We start from the raw sequence: 17,558 nt of genomic DNA, 5'->3' as shown, positions 1-17,558 counted from the left end.
GCATGTTTACCATATAGTTTCTTTGTGGATGTCCACAAAATTTTCTTTTCTTAAATCTAGACCATTTGTATTTTTTTATATTAAATCTGATTGGTTACAAACAATAGTGATATTCCAAGGATTTGGATCCTCTAAAGTTTGAATTTTACTTTAGAGAGTAAAGTGTGATTTTCTACTCTTGAATAGTTTCTCTTTTATATTTATTTTTGGTCCCACCTATGAAATTAATGGTGAGAGATCACACTTTACTCTCTAAAGTGAAATTCAAATTTTAGAGAATCCAAATCCATATTCCAAAAAGTATAGTGGGACAGGTGAAAAGCTTCCCTATATTACGATAGATATATATTATATATATATATATATATATATATCCTTTTGCATTTTGGGGGTTGGTACGAAACACAGTTTGACTTGAGGAAGAAGCAGTTGCAGCAAAGTCAGTGAGAACTATCCTTCAAGGTTCGGTCATCTTCCCTCCCTTTCTCTCTCTCAATTCGCTTCGCTTTTTGCTTCCATGAACCTAAACCACACAAATAATATGAATGTAACTGCAATCCTTTTAATTTCTACGCTTTACTTCCAACCCTAATTCCATAAACCATGTAATGTAATTCATTTTGATTTCTCCTTGTCGCCCTCCGTTCATCCTCCAAATTTCTCTCTCCATTTTCAGTTTATGCAGATTCAAGCTCAATTTCTCTTCCTCTCACTTGGATATTTTGTTATCATATAAATCTGATGTTTTTCATTTTCCTTTCACTAATTAGTTTTTAGTTGTTTAAGAATTCTCTCGACTTGTTTTGGAAGGACTCTTATTAATTTTATGATTTGTGAAACTTTCAAGATTCTTCGGTTTGGAATTTCGAATTTTAAACCCGTTGAATTGAATGTTATATAATACACAATATACAATAAGGCCTCTCCTCAAAAGAAGACAACTCGAAAAGAACTGTTGGAAGTTGTCTAAAATGTTTTTGAGATGTTTTGGATGCCAGATGGGGTTGCAAGAGAAGCTGGAGAAGTGTGAATCAACGCTATCGAGCATTGCAGCAAGCAAGCCTGCTGCAACCCAAAAGTCATCTTCAACCCCAACAGCAGCTGCACTTGCTGCTGCCTCAGCCAATGGAAGGAGCAACATAGCAGCCCCTGCTGTCAAATTCTCCAATGATACAGAGAGGCTTCAGCATATTAACAGCATACGCAAATCCCCTGTCGGTGCTCAGATGAAGCGTGTAATCCATCTCCTGTATGAGGTACCTCTCCAAAATTGCCATTCCATTTGCATTGTATGCTAAGTTGAGCTTGAAGCCATGTTTTCTTGTTGGCTAACTTGATGGTAAGGAAAGGTTGTCCATCCTAAGTTATGGGCATGCCATAAGTCGACTTACCATGATACTTATAGATGACTTGCTAATGAACATTCACTACCATCAGTACTTGATTAGTTGAAAATTGAAACAATGTTGATTTGGTGTTTGTGTTTGATTTTAGACCCGGCAGGCTTTGACGCCAGAGCAAATAAATGAAGCTTGCTATGTTGATATGAAGGCTAATAAAGATGTTTTTGACAATCTGAGGAAAAACCCGAAAGTAAATTATGATGGGCAATGTTTCTCTTACAAGGTAACTTCTTTTCATGCTTTTAACCCTTTCTGTATTCAGATCTTAGTTTACTGCTGAAAATAACAACTTCTGTTATGCTTTCTGTCTATAGTCAAAGCATAACCTTAAGGACAAAATTCAGCTTCTTCACCTGATACGTAAGTTTCCAGAGGGCATTGCCGTTATTGATCTAAAGGATTCTTACCCAACTGTGATGGAAGACATGCAGGTAAAATGCCTTTAATTAGTCTGATTGTATTCAAAAGAATATCTTTTTGACATTAATTTTGAAGTCACACTGGTGCTTCTGTTCATAGAGATAGGTTACTCATTTCTCACGCATTTAAATTCTCTGCCTATGGAAAAGGACAAACCTGAAGATATGGATACCAACTCATAGCACCCTTGAAAGAAAATCAAGTGTTATGGCCAATAAATTAACACCACATTTTGCCACGCTTTAATAAGTTCCATTATAGGAATGAGGCTAGTACTGAAAATGGAAAATTTTCAGTTTGAAATCTTGCCATTTAATGTGCTAGCTTTAATGTGGTTCAACATTTTCTGCTGCTCACTGTCTGTTGGTTTTCAAGCTGACACACAAGGACAAGCTGGGTTTTATGGTCTTACTGAAATATATTGCTTTGTGTAGGCTTTGAAAGCTGTGAGGCAGATTTGGCTGCTATCGAATTTTGATTCACAGGAAGACATTGCGTACCCCAATGACCCCAGAGTGCCCATTAAGGTGGATGATGACCTTAAACAGCTCTTCCGTAATATCGAATTACCCCGCGATATGATAGATATAGAGAAGGATCTTCAGAAGAATGGAATGAAGCCTGCTACCAACACTGCAAAGAGGAGGAGTGCAGCACAAATTCAAGGCATCTCTCCCAAGCCAAAGGTTAAGAAATCTAGGCGAGAAATCAACAGCAGGACCAAGCTCACCAATGCCCATCTTCCAGAGCTTTTCCAGAAATTGATTAATTGAACAATTCATGATGCAAGGAACTCATAGTAACAGCAAGAATTGGATAAGTTGACATAGACTGTTTGTTAGTCTAATTAGACTGTACAATAGATAGCAGACATGGTTTAGTAGAGTAAAATTTATATAGGAGCTTCTTGTACTCTGTCCTGCTCTTGACTTTAGTTTTCCGTAGGCCACAGACCATTTGATGAATTATAACCGCTGTATAGTAAGTCTGAACTGACATTTCATTCACACAATAATTCAGAGTGACAATTTACTTTAATATCGAATGTCTATATTAAAGTGAGCTTTAAATTTTATTAACCAAAATATATCCAAAGGCGAATTGTAGCATGTTAGAAAATCGGAAAATTGGTCTCAACTACCGGGGTTTCACTTAATTATTATAATAATAAAAGCAAAAACAGAAATACTCACCACGGTTAGAGATGAGTACTTTAATTTATTTAAGAATGGGCTAATAGAAATTACACTTGCGGATTTTAAACATTGCAGTATTGAATTGGACGTCACTTTCATTGGTAGTTACTAGTTAGGTATTGTAGTATATTTACTCTCGAAATTTAAAGGATTTAACTAATATATATATCTTTAAAGTACGTGATAAAATTTTTAAATTAATAAATACATTAAAAACTTAAATTTTGTATATTTTTTCATAAAAATTTTTCTAAACTATAATCTTAACATATCTGCTTGTCTGAATGTAAATTTAAAATGAGATGAAAATAAAAAAAATGATGGATGACAGGTAAGAGTGCAAGAGGGAGTGTAAGAAGCAGCGTAGTTCACGTTCACTTAAAATGTAAGGCGCGAAATTTATGTGCGGTATTCAAATGAAGGTGTTGTGTTTCCTCGTCCACCCATTTTCGGATTTTCCTATCGACCAAACACGCCGCATGCTCTTTCTGATTCAAATGGGTTTTGCAATGCAATGCTCGATTTGTCTCCCTCTTCGATTCCCCAAAACCCCTCTTTCTCTTCATCGTGAGTTCAATCCACTTCTCAACTCTCACATCACACGTCACACTCAATTCAGTTCTATTCAATTCTCCGCTTACTGATATAAATTTGTCAAATTACTTTCTTCTTATGCAGCTTACCAATGGAACCCATTCAAAGGTTCCCCAAAGAATCAAAGGATGCTACTTTCCGCTGTCAACGATGACCGAAACTCAAACCTCGCTTCTGCCAAGAAAAGGTATTGGTTATTATATATAGTCTTAGCTCCTTCAATGTTCAATCTTTAGTAATTGAGTTGAGGATACAAAGTTGACGACGATGGTGACTACGATTGAGCTTGCTTTACTTTCAATTTGCTGTAGAAAAGTTGTGGAACACGTTTGTCTGCTTAAAGCAAAAGATGAATTGTCTGAAGAGGAAGAGAATGACATGCTGGACCATCTCTATACAACACAATATCAAATGGGTGGTGTCGTTGCCATTTCCTTAGGTATACATCTGTAGAGTATATACATGACTCAGCATAACACACACACAAAGGTGATTGATCTTTGTTGTTGTTGCTCCTGCAGGGCGCATTTCTGACCCAAATCCCGAGCATCTTACGCATGCTCTATATATGCGCTTTCAGAGGAAGGAAAGCCTTGACAAGTTCTATGCGAACCCCTTTTACTTGAAAGTTCTCAAGGAGCATGTAATGACTTACTGCCATGTATGCACCACCATGTAAACACCGCTTCTCTGTTCCTTTACTTTTCCAGTATAATATTGCTGATTCTACCTTGCTGTGGACTATTTTTTTCCTTAGCCCTCAAATGCTTTCTGTTCCAGGGATTGATTAATGTGGATTATGAATCAGAAGTGGAAGATGAAATTCTTTCTATATTTCGGAAGGGAGAGGTACAAAGTAACTTAATTTCCTCTCCCCGAATCTAGGAATTAAAAAGCTGTCCATTACATAAGTGCACCATCATAACATCTGTGTTCTACACAGTTGTTTCTATGTAATTTGGAGTTTAGATTAATCAACTTCTTTTTTCCCTTTTCTTGTTGTCACTATGCCTATTTCTGAATTTTGATTCAATAAGTTTTTTATGGTGGTTTAAATTATTGTGAGCAGGATTTCAACCAGGGAGTGGAGTTTGTGCTTCTAATATTATTTAATGATGGTGTACTGGGTAACCTAGCTGAACACGCGTTGGCCTCTCTAGCATCGCTGATGTTGGGATCTCCTTCCTTGATAGTCCAATTTACTCATGGTGTGTTTCCTGTTCCATCAAACTTATCCAATTCTTGGCTGTATGTCTTAGCTGTCATGTAACTTAATCGTTAACTTAGATATTGTTGTTGAGAAGTTCAACTTTCTTTAAAAAGACCCAAAAAAATAAAAAAACAAAAAATAAACCCTTATTGTGAAGTTTTGATTTTCCTGATGCTGCTGATGTGTACTGTTATTTGTTATCAGGTTTGAATTTTAATCCAAGCTCTAAGGAGTACACTCATGGAGTAGTAGTACGATTTCGATCAGGTGAACTCAATTGCATTTTCTGTAATATCTTATTTTCTTTTGCCTCGGTCATGTTGACTGGTACTGATGTGTAATGGCTTTTTTGCAGTTGAGGCATTTGAGATATTTATTGACAGCAAAGAATATAAAGATGTAAGACTAATTTAGCTTTATTCATTAAGTATTTAAATAACTACACTTTTGGTCTAAACTAGCATGTGATTAAGTTATTTCTGACTTATGATTCCATTTAACCATAAGCCATGTTGGACTGATGGATGATATCTTATCAAAATGATACCAAATGTTAACTTTAAACAACCACTATTAGATTCTAAACTATCTTTGAATTTGAAAAATAGGTATGGCTTTCTGAGTTCGACCCTATTGTCCAGAAATCATTATCACTCCATTACTCCGTTGACCCAGTGGGAACTGAAATTATGTAATGAGGAATTTCTGTGGGTAAGTTTTTACTACTTAATTATTGGACTTAAGTGGAAATGAGTTGCTTATTCGTCATCTTTTATGTGAAATGTTTGTAGGTTTTTTGACTGGAAATGCGGCTTGGTTTCCTCTGCTTTTTACAACAGGGGTTGCTATTTTCTTGTTTATTTTTACCTGTTGATTTGTTGTGAATTATGAATCAATATTATATTTGGTCAATATCTGTGTCTCAGGGATATGCTTCTAGTGAGAAGAGTAATGATTTTCCTCGAGGCTCGAGAGTTGGATAAGTGGTCTTGAGTTAAAGTCTGTGGTTGAAGTGTCCTACTTTTCGTCAGCAATCCTGCTGAACCAATTTTTTTTCTTATCCATCTTTACTAATATTGCTACTTGCCTCTTGATCCTAGCGTTTCTGCATGATCCTTAAAAAACTTGGCTTATCATGCACCACCTGCACTGTTTGAGTAAATAGATTTAGAATCCATTGAACAAAATAAAACTATATTTTACCTAGATGTACAATAGCCTAAGTTTTGTCTAATAAATTAATCCTGGTTGCTAGTTGGCATAATATAGCCAACCATGTCAGTAGTGCGTTGACATACTTATTTTGCTTTGAGGCCACTTCAGTTGTTTAGCGAGTTACTATCTTTTAGCTATTGAATATAATAAAACTTCAGGTATAATTTTTCTTTTTCAGTTATTATGGAGAAAATTTTAAAGTAAATTACAAAATGATTATGTTTACATCTTTAATGGGAAAATAGAATATTTTACACACTATAGGCCTGCAAAAAAAAATCTGTCTAACTTGATAAGCAGCAGATTGGTAGATTGCTGATCAATTATGAAGTGGGTTTGGACCACCTGGTACATCTCTTAGAGAGACTCCATAAATAGGGTGGACCTTCTCTTTGCTTGGTTCTTGTTGTATCCTTGTATAGGAATGCCATGTGAATTGCTGAAAATTGATTCTCTTTTTTGTTTGCTTGATTTCTGTACCCATCCATCTGCTGGCCTTGCAGCAACTTGATAGCTGGCTCATCACCATTATCATCATTATGATCAGAAGTGACAGCCTTGAATATTTAACTTCCATGAGAGTTACGATGTCAACTAACACAGTAACAAGGAGTATGGTATGAATTTAGTTGTCCCTTGTTGAGAATGGTTTATCCTCCTTTAATACAAGGTCAGGGAAGCTGTAGCAAAGATAGAGCCAAAAACTAAATTGATTTTAATGAAATGCCTGAACTACCCTTGATCATAAATTGACTAAACTAGTTGACAAGACATTAAGGATTGAGCAGTTCTTGTTTTGGCACAGTGCCAAGTGTTGGACTTATTCTGGTGCTGTCATATTGGAATTTCAAATTTAAAATGAGTTTAATTTCTTAAAAATACATAGAGGTCTAGACATTTCCTTTATGGAGCACTTAAGAATGGTGTTCGCTGGCCACTAATAATTCATCATAACCAGCGATGACGTTGAAGTATTGTCAATTTGTTGTGCCTTCCATATGTGGAGTGCTGCTGCTGCGCTCTTCAAGATGAAGATCGGGTTCCCTCATACTCCATTCTTTCCACGTTTATGACTCCTTTCTTGTCCATCAAGAAATAGTAAATGGGCTTTCTTTTGGGGGTATTGTTGGCAATGAAAAACAGACAGATTTGTCAATGGTTCCCAGCATCATTAACTGTAGCACAGTAGACTGAATTAAACTAATCGAATTGGGGACAGGTTCGGCGCCCTTTCTAATTGACTCGACGCAGTTATTAGAGCTGGAGTTTCAATTTGACAATCAAGTTTTCTAAAGAAAAGTCTAGGGTCCTTTTCAATCATTTATTTTCTTGAATTGTTGATATAAGCCTCTTTGAACGAGTGCCTAGAATTACTGTGGTTCCCCGTATTTCTTGTTAAATTATCGCAATATTTTCAAGAACAAGGAGTAAACTCTTTAAGATATTTCTAGGAGCTTTCGGGAGAAATGCTACTTTATTTATTATACAACATGCACCACGCAAGTTAGATGCATCCATTATTCTAACTGTATTTTCATTACTGAGAAGGCTTAGAACCTAATCTGCAACAATAATAACAGTGTCTTTTCCTATTACGGGAGTCTATTACACAAACCAAACGGTCGCCTTAGAATATGATCGAATCATTTTAAAATTGTTTAATAATGTGAGTGATAGTGATCACATTTTAAAATGTCTTGTGATGGGGGGACCAGTTTGACTCCAGAGTTAACAAGGTGGACCCATGGCGTGGTTATATATATAGGTCAAGGTGATTTCGTGCGAGGCACAACAACAACGGACCCATTACGTTAAGTGCGGGGAGCAGAACTGAAACTCACTCACCAACTAACCCCAACACAGTTATAAGCAGAATATTCTGTGGCAATATATCCTCTTAAGTTTCGGGTGTTGACTTGGACACGCAGTAAAGAGGATATACTCAAAATCTCATCCATTACCTACCCAACACTTGTGTTTCACTGTTCTGTATACGCTGAAACATTCATCTCTGCTAAGTGCTGAGAATGCAACTTCAAATATAAGCAAATGATGGAAATGCAGATACGGTCTGTGTGTAACACATTTAACTGCTCCTAGGCCCTGGTTATCTACGAATTCTAATGCCAGGAATGTCTTTCAAACCCATCTTTAAAGCAGTCTTTCGAAAGAGCGCAGGAGGCTTCTGTAAACCAATTGATGCAGAAAACCGGTTTGCAAGCTCAGCTATGGTGGACTTCTCCCTCCCAATTTCCCTAATTGAGTTGTAATAACCCAGCCAAGCATGATACGCGGCTTCTTTGACGTCACTGTCTATCTTTCCCATGGAATGTTCTATCTGCAGAGTATAACACAGTTTATATATTCTATATATAGTGATGTCATGCACGAAATGAAATAAATGTGGTAGATCACTACTGCTTTTGTTATCTATAATAATGTAAGTCAGAACATGAGCAAGAAATGTACCTTAAGCTTTGTCTGTGGATCTATATCTGGAAAAGGGAATCTCTCTAGAGGAAGATCCTTGATTTCATCTAAAAAATATTCTTCCCATGGAGCAATCAACAATATGCCTTCCCCTTCTTTGCCTTCCCGTCCAGTTCTTCCAAGACGATGTATATATTGTTCACGATCAGAAGGAATACCCACCTGGATAAAGCAGTGCATTCAATTAACTAGAGTGGAAATTCTATGCAGCTCAATATATTATACTAGCATAATTAGCATTGACCTGAACATGATTCAAGGTAAGAGTGGAAACACATTGAAGATTTAACAATACCTGTATGACTAAAGTAACATTGGGATAATTCATTCCACGAGATGAAACATCAGATGAGACAAGAATCAGTTGTTTGGATTCCCGAAACTCATCTGATATGCGAGTTCGATACAGTTGGGGTTTTCGAGAGTGTAGCTCCCTGACGTTCATTTTCATTTCACGGAGAAGTTGATACATAAGTGATGTTACCATTCCAGCAACACAGAAAATAATAACCTGAATGCAAATTTACCAGTCAAACCCATAGATCATCTTGAAAAGCCAAACTTGAAATATCAATTGTATTAACCTTATAATCTGGTGTTTGCATGACATGCTCCTTTAAAATATGGTGTACTATTTGAAAATGTGATTCCTGTGGAGCAATAAGAAAAAATTGCTTGACCTGTAATCACAAACCAAATCAAGCATTAATGCCTAATGCCGCAAATTTTCAATATATTAATTGAAATATATAAGAATAACAGAAGCAGTAATAAAAAAGGATGTGTAGTCTAAGGTCCACAGAAATCTGGAATACATATTTTCTTTTTGCAACTCTTAGAGTATGAGTGTATGACAATGGTTACTGTAACTTGCCTTCACTGGAGTTTCCAGACAACCCATACCAACTGTATCAATGTATGCATGTTCCCTTTTCAAAACAAGTTGAGATACACGGCGGACCTGCATATTTGTAAAACATCAGTTACATCTGAATGCTGCAGCAACTTAAAGCTGTTTCGAAGAAACTGAAGCTAAAAAGTAATAATAAAAGTAGATTGAAAAACCTAACCTAACCTCCTTTGGGATGGTTGCAGAAAACATCAAGGATTGCCTTTGACGAGGCACACAGTCAACAATCTTTTCTACGTCCTTTCGAAATCCAAGGTCCAGTAAATGATCAGCTTCATCAAGTACAAGCATCTGCAAGCTCATCAATCGCACAGATAGTCCAGACTTATTCTCAATATGATCTAGCAACCTACCAGGGGTAGCAACAAGTATCTGCAAGATTCAATACAAGATATACAAGATCATTATGCTGGGCATGATATTTTACACAACATCAACCTCCTTTCTCCCCATCATTCTCCCCCTCCAGCAAAATGCATTAGCATTTCAGTTGGTCTACACCAACAAGCTAGGAAATAAAAGAATTTTGGCTACAGAACACAACCTGGCATGGATCGGATTCAAGACGCTTTTGGTCAACTTTAAATCGCACCCCTCCTACGAGAGTTTGTACACCAATGCCATCTTGATACTTGAGCAAAGCCTTTGCTTCAGCAGCAATTTGACTGGCAAGTTCTCTGGTAGGGCAGAGAATAAGAACAAATATAGGTGGCACATTTTGACGCGACTTGCTATTCATAGCTTTCAAAACTGTTTCAATGGCAGGAAGCTGTTTGCATTCAATGTCATTGAATTAAAATAAGATGCAGTGTAATACTCCAATGTAAAAGAACAAGGGTGTACCAAAAATGCTGCACTTTTTCCCGTGCCAGTTTTAGCTTTGACCAGAGCATCCTTACCTGCATTGCAACAGAATCATAAATAACAACAACAACAACAATAAAATTGAAATAAAATCTAATAAGGAACATACCCTCAAGGCAAACAGAAAGGCTTGCCTCTTGCACCCGGGTCAGGTGGATATAACCAGCTGAAGAGAGAGCCTTGACTGTCAATGGCGATATACCGCACTCATCAAATCTAGAAAAACAGAGACATCCAAATTACTGATTGCAACCACAGAATAAGCAACAAAGCTAACATAGAAACATGGAGTACCTTGATTGGGTTAGGATGGATTCTTGGTCCTCAACCCTGTACTCTTCCATTTCCTTCTGTTTCAACTTCCTCTTGTTAATCTCATACTTAATCAGCTCAACCTGTTCTGCAAAATCAGCCTCTTCATCATATGGTTTTGGCATCACTCTCCTCTCCCTCTTCAAATCATGCTTCCTCAAAGAAGCACTACTACCCATCTTCCTAACATCCCAATTATTAACCCTCGAATCGTTCTCATCCTCGGATTCACTCTCACTCGAAGAAGAACTATCGTTCCTCCAAAATCTTCTCCTCCCAGCAGGCGCAAGTTTCTTACTGCTACCAACACCGGAATTCACCTCAGAAACAGAATGGTAACCCCTCCTCTGACCGAAATTCCCACTCGAATTCATTGAATTGGGGTTCCGTTTCTCTTGTATCAGCTTCCGCAAATCCACCGGCGCCTCAATCGAACCTTGCTGCCGCGTGGGAGAAGAACAAGAAGAAGAAGAAGCGGTTAGGGGACCGTCGTCGTTGTTCCAGAGATCTTCAGCTCCTTCCTTCATGAAGCGGTTGGCGAGGGCCCTAATGTGGTCAGTGGGGGAGATAGGGCCGTGGGTGGTGGCGGCGGTGGCGGTTGAGTTGTCGGGTGCGAGGTGTGAGCGTATGTGGGAGCGAATGCGAGCCTGATAGAGCTGTTTCTCATGTTCGAGAAGTCTCTTCTCTTTGTCACGGGCGCGCTTCTCGTGCATGCGCTTCCACTTCCACTTGTTGACGCCGCCGGGGAAGGTTCGAGGGCCGCCGCCCATGTTGCGGGACACTGTGAAGGCGAATAGAAGCTTCGAGAATGCCCTTCGTCGTTCTGAAATCGCCGACCGCCACATTGGGGGAGACGAGTGATACAGTTCTATAATCGGGAAAACGAGGGTTTTGTAAAATAGTAGGTTTTAACCGTGTAACTAACACAACACAGGGTTTAAAACTTCTTTTCTCCATTTTTAATTTTTCTTTTTATATTACATTTTGTTTCCGTCTTTGCCAAATATCCAAACCCTTTTTTTTCTCTTCCTTGGGGATAAAGTAAAACAGACCCCTTTGTTGCTCCCGTACTCTACATTTCTAGTGTGTTGTTTTGTGGATCCATTTATTTAATTTTACATTATTAAACAACTGAGATCAAGAAGGAATTTTTTTAAATAAATATTTTATTTATTGAAATAGTGGATTTGTAGCATTTTTATCAAAATGTATCCTATATCTTATTTCATGCTTTATTTGTTTACAGTATAAATGAAATATGTGTAGTATTAATTCGTTTACAATGTAAACGAAATACGTGAATAATTATGATGTGTATAGTGTAAACAAGATATTTAACGACAAATTTTCAGCAACTATAAAAGGATGTGCAACCCTTTGTATTTTTTACCAAACATTTCACTATTTCTTCTCTACCTTTTTCTTCCGAAAATAAACCAAAATGTCCAATAATAGTGGATATTTTGGTTATAAGTGTGTATTTTAATTGTCATATGAGAAACTGTGATAATGGGGTGATATTTGAGTGTGAGAATTCCATTTTGTTACGTATCCAGCAAGTAAGTTCTTTGTCCGAGTTGAAGAGTTTGATATTGAGTAGCGTCGGTGGTAGCGGGAGAAAAGAGATCAGAAGGGTGGGTATAAGATGCTAGCACTGATGGAAAACGGAGTTTTTCGGTTTCGTCTGTTTTGCCTCCATGGCGACGAGCATGTGCGCCTGATGTTTGACATCCATGGGAGAATAATAGCGGACTAAGTGATGGAGCTTTCTGCGGAGGTTGGTGATGTCGGCGATGGTGGATCTGGGCAACCGGACTTTGTGCAAGATGGCCCACCTCTCGCATCTCCACCGATACATGTGGTTAGTCCAATGGAAGACATGGACGTTGACGGTGAGGACTCAGACGAGGAGGAGTTTGTACCAGAGACCCTGGTCGAGCCATCATGTTCGTATCTTCTGCCTGCCCCGCACCCAATTCCGGCCTTGTCTTCCGTCCGCAGTCACTATCATACGTTGGATCTGGACGCGATGCAAGAGAAAAATATATTTTCCAACACGGGTCAAGACGATTACAACTTAGACAATGGTGTGGAGTTTTGGGTTGGCCACAGGTTCAAAAGCAGAGATGTAGTACTATAGGATGTCAAGAATTACAGCATTTGCAGAAGTGTTGAGTACCGAGTTCTGGAGTTGGATCAATTGAAGTACCATGTGCATTGACGACAATATGAATTAGGCTGCCCTTGGAATCTCCGTGTTGCTCTCTAACAGAATCTTGGATATTGGTAAGTTCAAGTTTAATTGTATTCTAGATGGCGAAGCGAAAGACAATTGTGCATGATGAGATCAGTGTTGTACCGTATTATGATGAGCACCTCATGGTGCATGATTACAGCATGTTTGATAAGGTATTTTGGGCCTTCTCTGCCTGTGTAGAGGTTTTCGTGCATTGCAAGTCATTCGTCTCCGTCGATGGCACGCACCTGTATGGCAAATATGGTGGTGTTTTGCTTATTGCGGTGGCACAAGATGGTAACAACAATATCCTTCCTGTGGCCTTTGCAATTGTTGAGTTTGAGATGACGAAGTCATGGTCTTTCTTCCTTACCAATCTGAGGTGACACGTCACCCCATAGGAAGGCCTGTTGATTATTTTTTATAGATCTCAGGTGATCAAGGCTACACTGAGAGCAGGCGATAATGGTTGGCATCCTTCTAGAGCGTTTCATGCTTACTGTGTCCAGCACATGGTGGCGAACTTCATGTATCATTTTAAGTCTACCCAGGGAAAGCAGTATCTCATAAATGATGCTTACAATCCAAGCAAGGTTGGGTACGAGTGGTACATGGATGCATTGAGGGATTTGTCGCGAGAGATGGCAGACAGGGCTGGTAGGTTCAACAAAGAGATCTGGCTCTAACACTGTGATAGCGATCGCCAGTTTGGGCACATGACGATGAACCTCTTCGAGTGCATGAATGCTGTGCTCAAGAGTACACGCTATCTACCGATTTCAGCCATCGTGTCATGCACCTACGAGAGGCTGCAACAATTGTTCGTCAGCAAGAGATGGGAGGCACATGCAAAACTAGTGGCGGATAATCAATTCTCACAATGGCTGATAGCAGCTATTGAGAAGAACAGAGAGGGAATCTCGAAAATGTGCATCACTCACTACAACAAACGGGCTTCAGTATTCCTATTCGAGGAGTTAGAGCCTTTCGAGGGTTGGTCGCAAGGGTCGTTCCGTGTTCAATTGATGATTGGCACGTGTGACTGTGGCCTTTTTTAGTCACTCCATTTCCTATGTCGACATGCACTTGCCGCCGCTAGCGTTGAATGGGGCCCAAACGTCCATCTGGTGTACATGCAGCAGGAAGTGTTCAATGTGTATGAAGTAGAGTTCCCCCCGATACCAGACGAGAGGTTTTGGCCAAAGTGGTATGGAACGCGACTTCGTCCTAACCCTGCCACGCGTAGGAAGTCCACTGGCATACCTATTTTTCCTAGGTTTCGTAATGAGATGGATGAGGGCGAGCACCGAGAGAAAAGGTGTGGATTATGCAGGGAAACCATTCATACCCGAAAAGGTTGTGCAAACTAGCCGACGAACAAGGCTTAGTTTACGCTCGTAGTCTATATGTGTTTGTTGAGATTGTTGTTTGCGTAGTTCATGTGGTGTGTGATTCATGTCATTGTTCACTTTGTTCTATTTTCATTAAGCATATTTTGTATTCAAAATTTATGCGATTTAGGTTATTCATGATGTCAGCATTTATGTTGTACTTGAATTCTATAGCTTAAACTACAACATGGATATAAGAAGACCATAAATAGCGAACCCAAAATATAATATACATAGTGTTCCAAAATATAATATACAAAGTGTATCAAAATGCATCAACAGTAATAAATGGAATAATAAAATACATAAATAATAATGATGCCATCGGTGGTAATCACTCGGGAAATTGACACCGATGTCCGGTGCCATATGGCGAAGGCTGTGCATGTCTCTGAGGTTTGCTAGGACGTGAGTTCGCAGGAGGCTATGGGTGACGAGAGGAGTCCGGTGGCTACTGAGGCAGCTGTGGTGGGAGTGGATGATGTGGTAGACCATAACTCTCCAAGTAGATCATTGACAAATACTGAGGCACGTAAGGTGGAGCAACAGGTGGTGCCAGGATAGGCTGCGATGCTGTCATCAGTAGGTCATAATCCATCGATAGCGGTGTGGCATACTGAACACCCAGTTGGAACTGTGTGCCGTATTAAGTGCTAGAACCCAGAAAAATGTATGGAACCCAAACAGTGCTGGACATAGGGGAAGATGACTGCTGCTGTGGCTAACCCATGCTCTACTCCCTACCTGTGCGAAACTGCTCTGCAATGCGCTACATGGTGGCCTGGTCGGTGGTATGTATATGGAATGCCTCCTTAATCTATATCTCATCGACCATTGATGCCTCTTGATGAGAACTGGACCTACCAAGGTCATGCAAACCAGGGGGCAACATCCCAATCATCTTGAAATGACTGTGAGCCTGACTCTAAAGGCGGATGTCGTGGTAGAGGTGAAGGAGGGCGGTAGTGGTGGGGGGAGGCAGTAAGTCACCCTGGTCATCCAGGATATCACTGTGCTCCTCTTGTCGGTGATGCTCCGCCTCCTCATTGGACTCCACATCCTCCTATCCCTCTGGCATCCTGTAGCTCATCCGCACTCCCTAACACCCTTGTTTCTCCTGGTAGGCCACCGGGTGTCCGGGCAAACCTCTCTGGCCCGCCTATGATGGTCCGTGACGTCCTTGGAAAGGTCTAGGATGTCCCAAGACTGGATGGAAGTAGGCTACACATCTCCCAGTAAGTTCAACAGCCTGGGGTCATCAAGCACATTCTGTCCCGACAAGTGTCTAACACGAAAAATGGATATCCGACATCCCTCTTGAAACCGAGCCCTCTACTGGTCGTACCACTCCTGATGCTTGGTAGGCCACCAGACATCCTCGCCCCATCTTGTGGTCATCAGAAACTTGTCGATGTTGACCGGGTCCCCTGGCACTGGGTGCTCACCATTGACTCGAGCGCTTCACCCGGGCGGCATGATAGAATTCAACTATGTTGAAGAAGACTAGGGGGACAACAGACATCTAGGTCCCCCACTCTGCCTCTTCCTTTAGCCATAGTGGGCAGATATCCTGTAGTGCAGGATCGTCATACGATGTTCACAGGAACTACAAATGAAGGAAGTAAAATAATGATCAGTGACAGATGCAAAAAAATTTGAGTAATCTATATAAGTTTAACAAAATAAAAGTGTAACTCGCTGACCTCATCCCACAGTAACTGATCCAACTCCCGACACCATCATAGGACTCTCTGCTCGTGCTGGTCCCTGTCATGCCGATCAACCTATGGACAGATGTAAGAATAACCATAATTCACTTAGTTGCAAAAGTTATTGAATTGCGAAAACGAAGAAAAGTAAAAACAAATGAGACAGTTACCTTGCAACCATCGGGTACATGTAAAACATGTCGCTCAGGTGGACATCACTTAGGGAATCTCTGGTAGATCCAATATACCAGCAGTGAAGTGTATCCTGCGATGTTTGTGGTGGAGCGGTGTGCTGCAGAGCATAGGGAATGGTATGTCCATGCTTGCACCGCAGAACCCCAGGACAAAGAACGGCACCTCTGAAAGTCATCTAGCGGCGGGAGTCACAGGAGATGGACCGTATTATCGGATTTATCAGTCATCAGGTAACCCATGATCATCAACAGTATATAGCACCTAGCGTACTATTGGAGGGTGGAAGGATCATCAGTATCGGGTATCTGTCAGACACGCTCCTGAAGCTATGTCAGCTACAGGGAGAAAGATTCCCTCCTCTGCGCTCCCTGCTACTGCACTACAGGAGGCCTGGCACCGAGTAGCTGCTCAACCATGTATGGAAGTCACGAAAGCACCAACCAACGGGCTCCCCATTAGCGTGCTGCCTGAGGTGGTACGCGATGTCCTGGAGGGTGATGGTGCACCCACCCCACGACAGATGGAAGGTGTGGGTCTCTAGATGCCAGCACTCCATAAATGGCATGATCAGGGAGTTGTCAAACATGAAATTCTTGAGTAGCACGGTGTCGCCGAAGGTGTGAAGGGGGTGAATGAAAATAAGAGAGGGAAGTGTATTGTTGTGTGGTGAGAGTGAATAAGGAAGTAGGGTTTTATAGTGGAGTAGGGGATTTACAGTTAGTAAATAGGTGGTTGAATGTGATTAATTGTGGAGGATTGGGAAGTAGAATGAAGGGATTTAGGAGTTTAATGAGATGTGGTTGGTGAAGAGGAAGGTCGGTTGGTGATATGGGGAAAGGAAGAAATTGATTTAGGGAGTTGAAGAGAAGTAAAGAAGAGAGAGGGGGTGGAACAGTCAAAAAGTTGATGGGATGGGGGTGTCACCGTTGGTAAAAATTCAAATCTCCTTCTTCAAAACCGTCTCTATGTTGCTGGCGCTAAACGCCAGCCTCTACGTTTAGCGCCACAACGCTACGTAAGTTGTGCCATCTGGGGCATTTAATGCCAATGCAATCTTTTTTTTTTATTTTTTTAGGGACGAGGCTTGGCGCTAAACGCCCAGCTGGTGTTTAGTTCCCTATGAGGCCTGGGTTGCCCTGAAATTGGTGCCATCCAGGGCATTAAACGCCTTCCCTGGCGTTTAACGCCAGCACCTTAGCTGCCAATCCTGGCGTTAAACGCCCAGCCTGGTGATGAGCAGATATTTTATACGCTTTTTGGGGATAATTTCATATAGTTTTGAGTATGTTTTAGTTAGTTTTTAGTCTATTTCTAGTAGTTTTTAGGAAAAATTCATATTTCTGGACTTTACTATGAGTTGTGTGTTTTTCTGTAATTTCAGGTATTTTTCTGGTTGAAATTGAAGGAGCTGAG

The 17,558-nt window shown here is 40.2% G+C and overlaps 3 protein-coding genes across 5 annotated transcripts; 2 read left to right on the top strand and 1 right to left on the bottom strand.

The window, feature by feature from the left end:
- The first annotated feature begins 350 nt into the window (after positions 1-350).
- Positions 351-2,861, top strand: LOC112732805 (uncharacterized). Its single transcript, XM_025781606.2, has 5 exons — positions 351-462; positions 999-1,256; positions 1,495-1,626; positions 1,718-1,834; positions 2,258-2,861. Exons 2-5 carry the CDS (start codon positions 999-1,001, stop codon positions 2,594-2,596), a joined length of 846 nt encoding a protein of 281 aa, XP_025637391.1. The 5' UTR covers positions 351-462; the 3' UTR covers positions 2,597-2,861.
- A 545-nt stretch (positions 2,862-3,406) lies between these two features.
- Positions 3,407-5,905, top strand: LOC112732804 (stress-response A/B barrel domain-containing protein UP3). 3 transcript variants are annotated; one of them, XM_025781604.3, is made up of 10 exons: positions 3,409-3,586; positions 3,698-3,800; positions 3,925-4,052; positions 4,135-4,274; positions 4,394-4,462; positions 4,683-4,821; positions 5,028-5,090; positions 5,179-5,222; positions 5,432-5,534; positions 5,615-5,905. In XM_025781604.3, the coding sequence occupies exons 1-9, from the start codon at positions 3,421-3,423 to the stop codon at positions 5,516-5,518; spliced, it is 939 nt and encodes a 312-aa protein (XP_025637389.1). In that variant the 5' UTR covers positions 3,409-3,420; the 3' UTR covers positions 5,519-5,534; positions 5,615-5,905. The 3 variants fall into 3 exon arrangements, with proteins under 3 accessions (XP_072068435.1, XP_025637389.1, XP_025637390.1); XM_025781605.3 differs by having other exon boundaries at positions 3,427-3,586; positions 3,930-4,052; XM_072212334.1 differs by lacking the exon at positions 4,394-4,462 and having other exon boundaries at positions 3,407-3,586.
- A 2,072-nt stretch (positions 5,906-7,977) lies between these two features.
- Positions 7,978-11,617, bottom strand: LOC112732803 (probable DEAD-box ATP-dependent RNA helicase 48). Its single transcript, XM_025781602.3, has 10 exons — positions 10,597-11,617; positions 10,412-10,518; positions 10,282-10,337; positions 9,983-10,207; positions 9,604-9,810; positions 9,403-9,489; positions 9,113-9,208; positions 8,824-9,039; positions 8,508-8,690; positions 7,978-8,376 (listed from the first exon to the last, which is right to left on the bottom strand). The coding sequence occupies exons 1-10, from the start codon at positions 11,457-11,459 to the stop codon at positions 8,146-8,148; spliced, it is 2,271 nt and encodes a 756-aa protein (XP_025637387.1). The 5' UTR covers positions 11,460-11,617; the 3' UTR covers positions 7,978-8,145.
- Between the last annotated feature and the right edge of the window lie 5,941 nt (positions 11,618-17,558).

The sequence above is a fragment of the Arachis hypogaea genome, chromosome 13 (assembly GCF_003086295.3).
Source record: "Arachis hypogaea cultivar Tifrunner chromosome 13, arahy.Tifrunner.gnm2.J5K5, whole genome shotgun sequence".
Lineage (NCBI taxonomy): Eukaryota > Viridiplantae > Streptophyta > Magnoliopsida > Fabales > Fabaceae > Arachis > Arachis hypogaea.
Note: the sequence above shows the minus strand (reverse complement) of the source record. Positions and strands in the feature narration are given on the sequence as shown.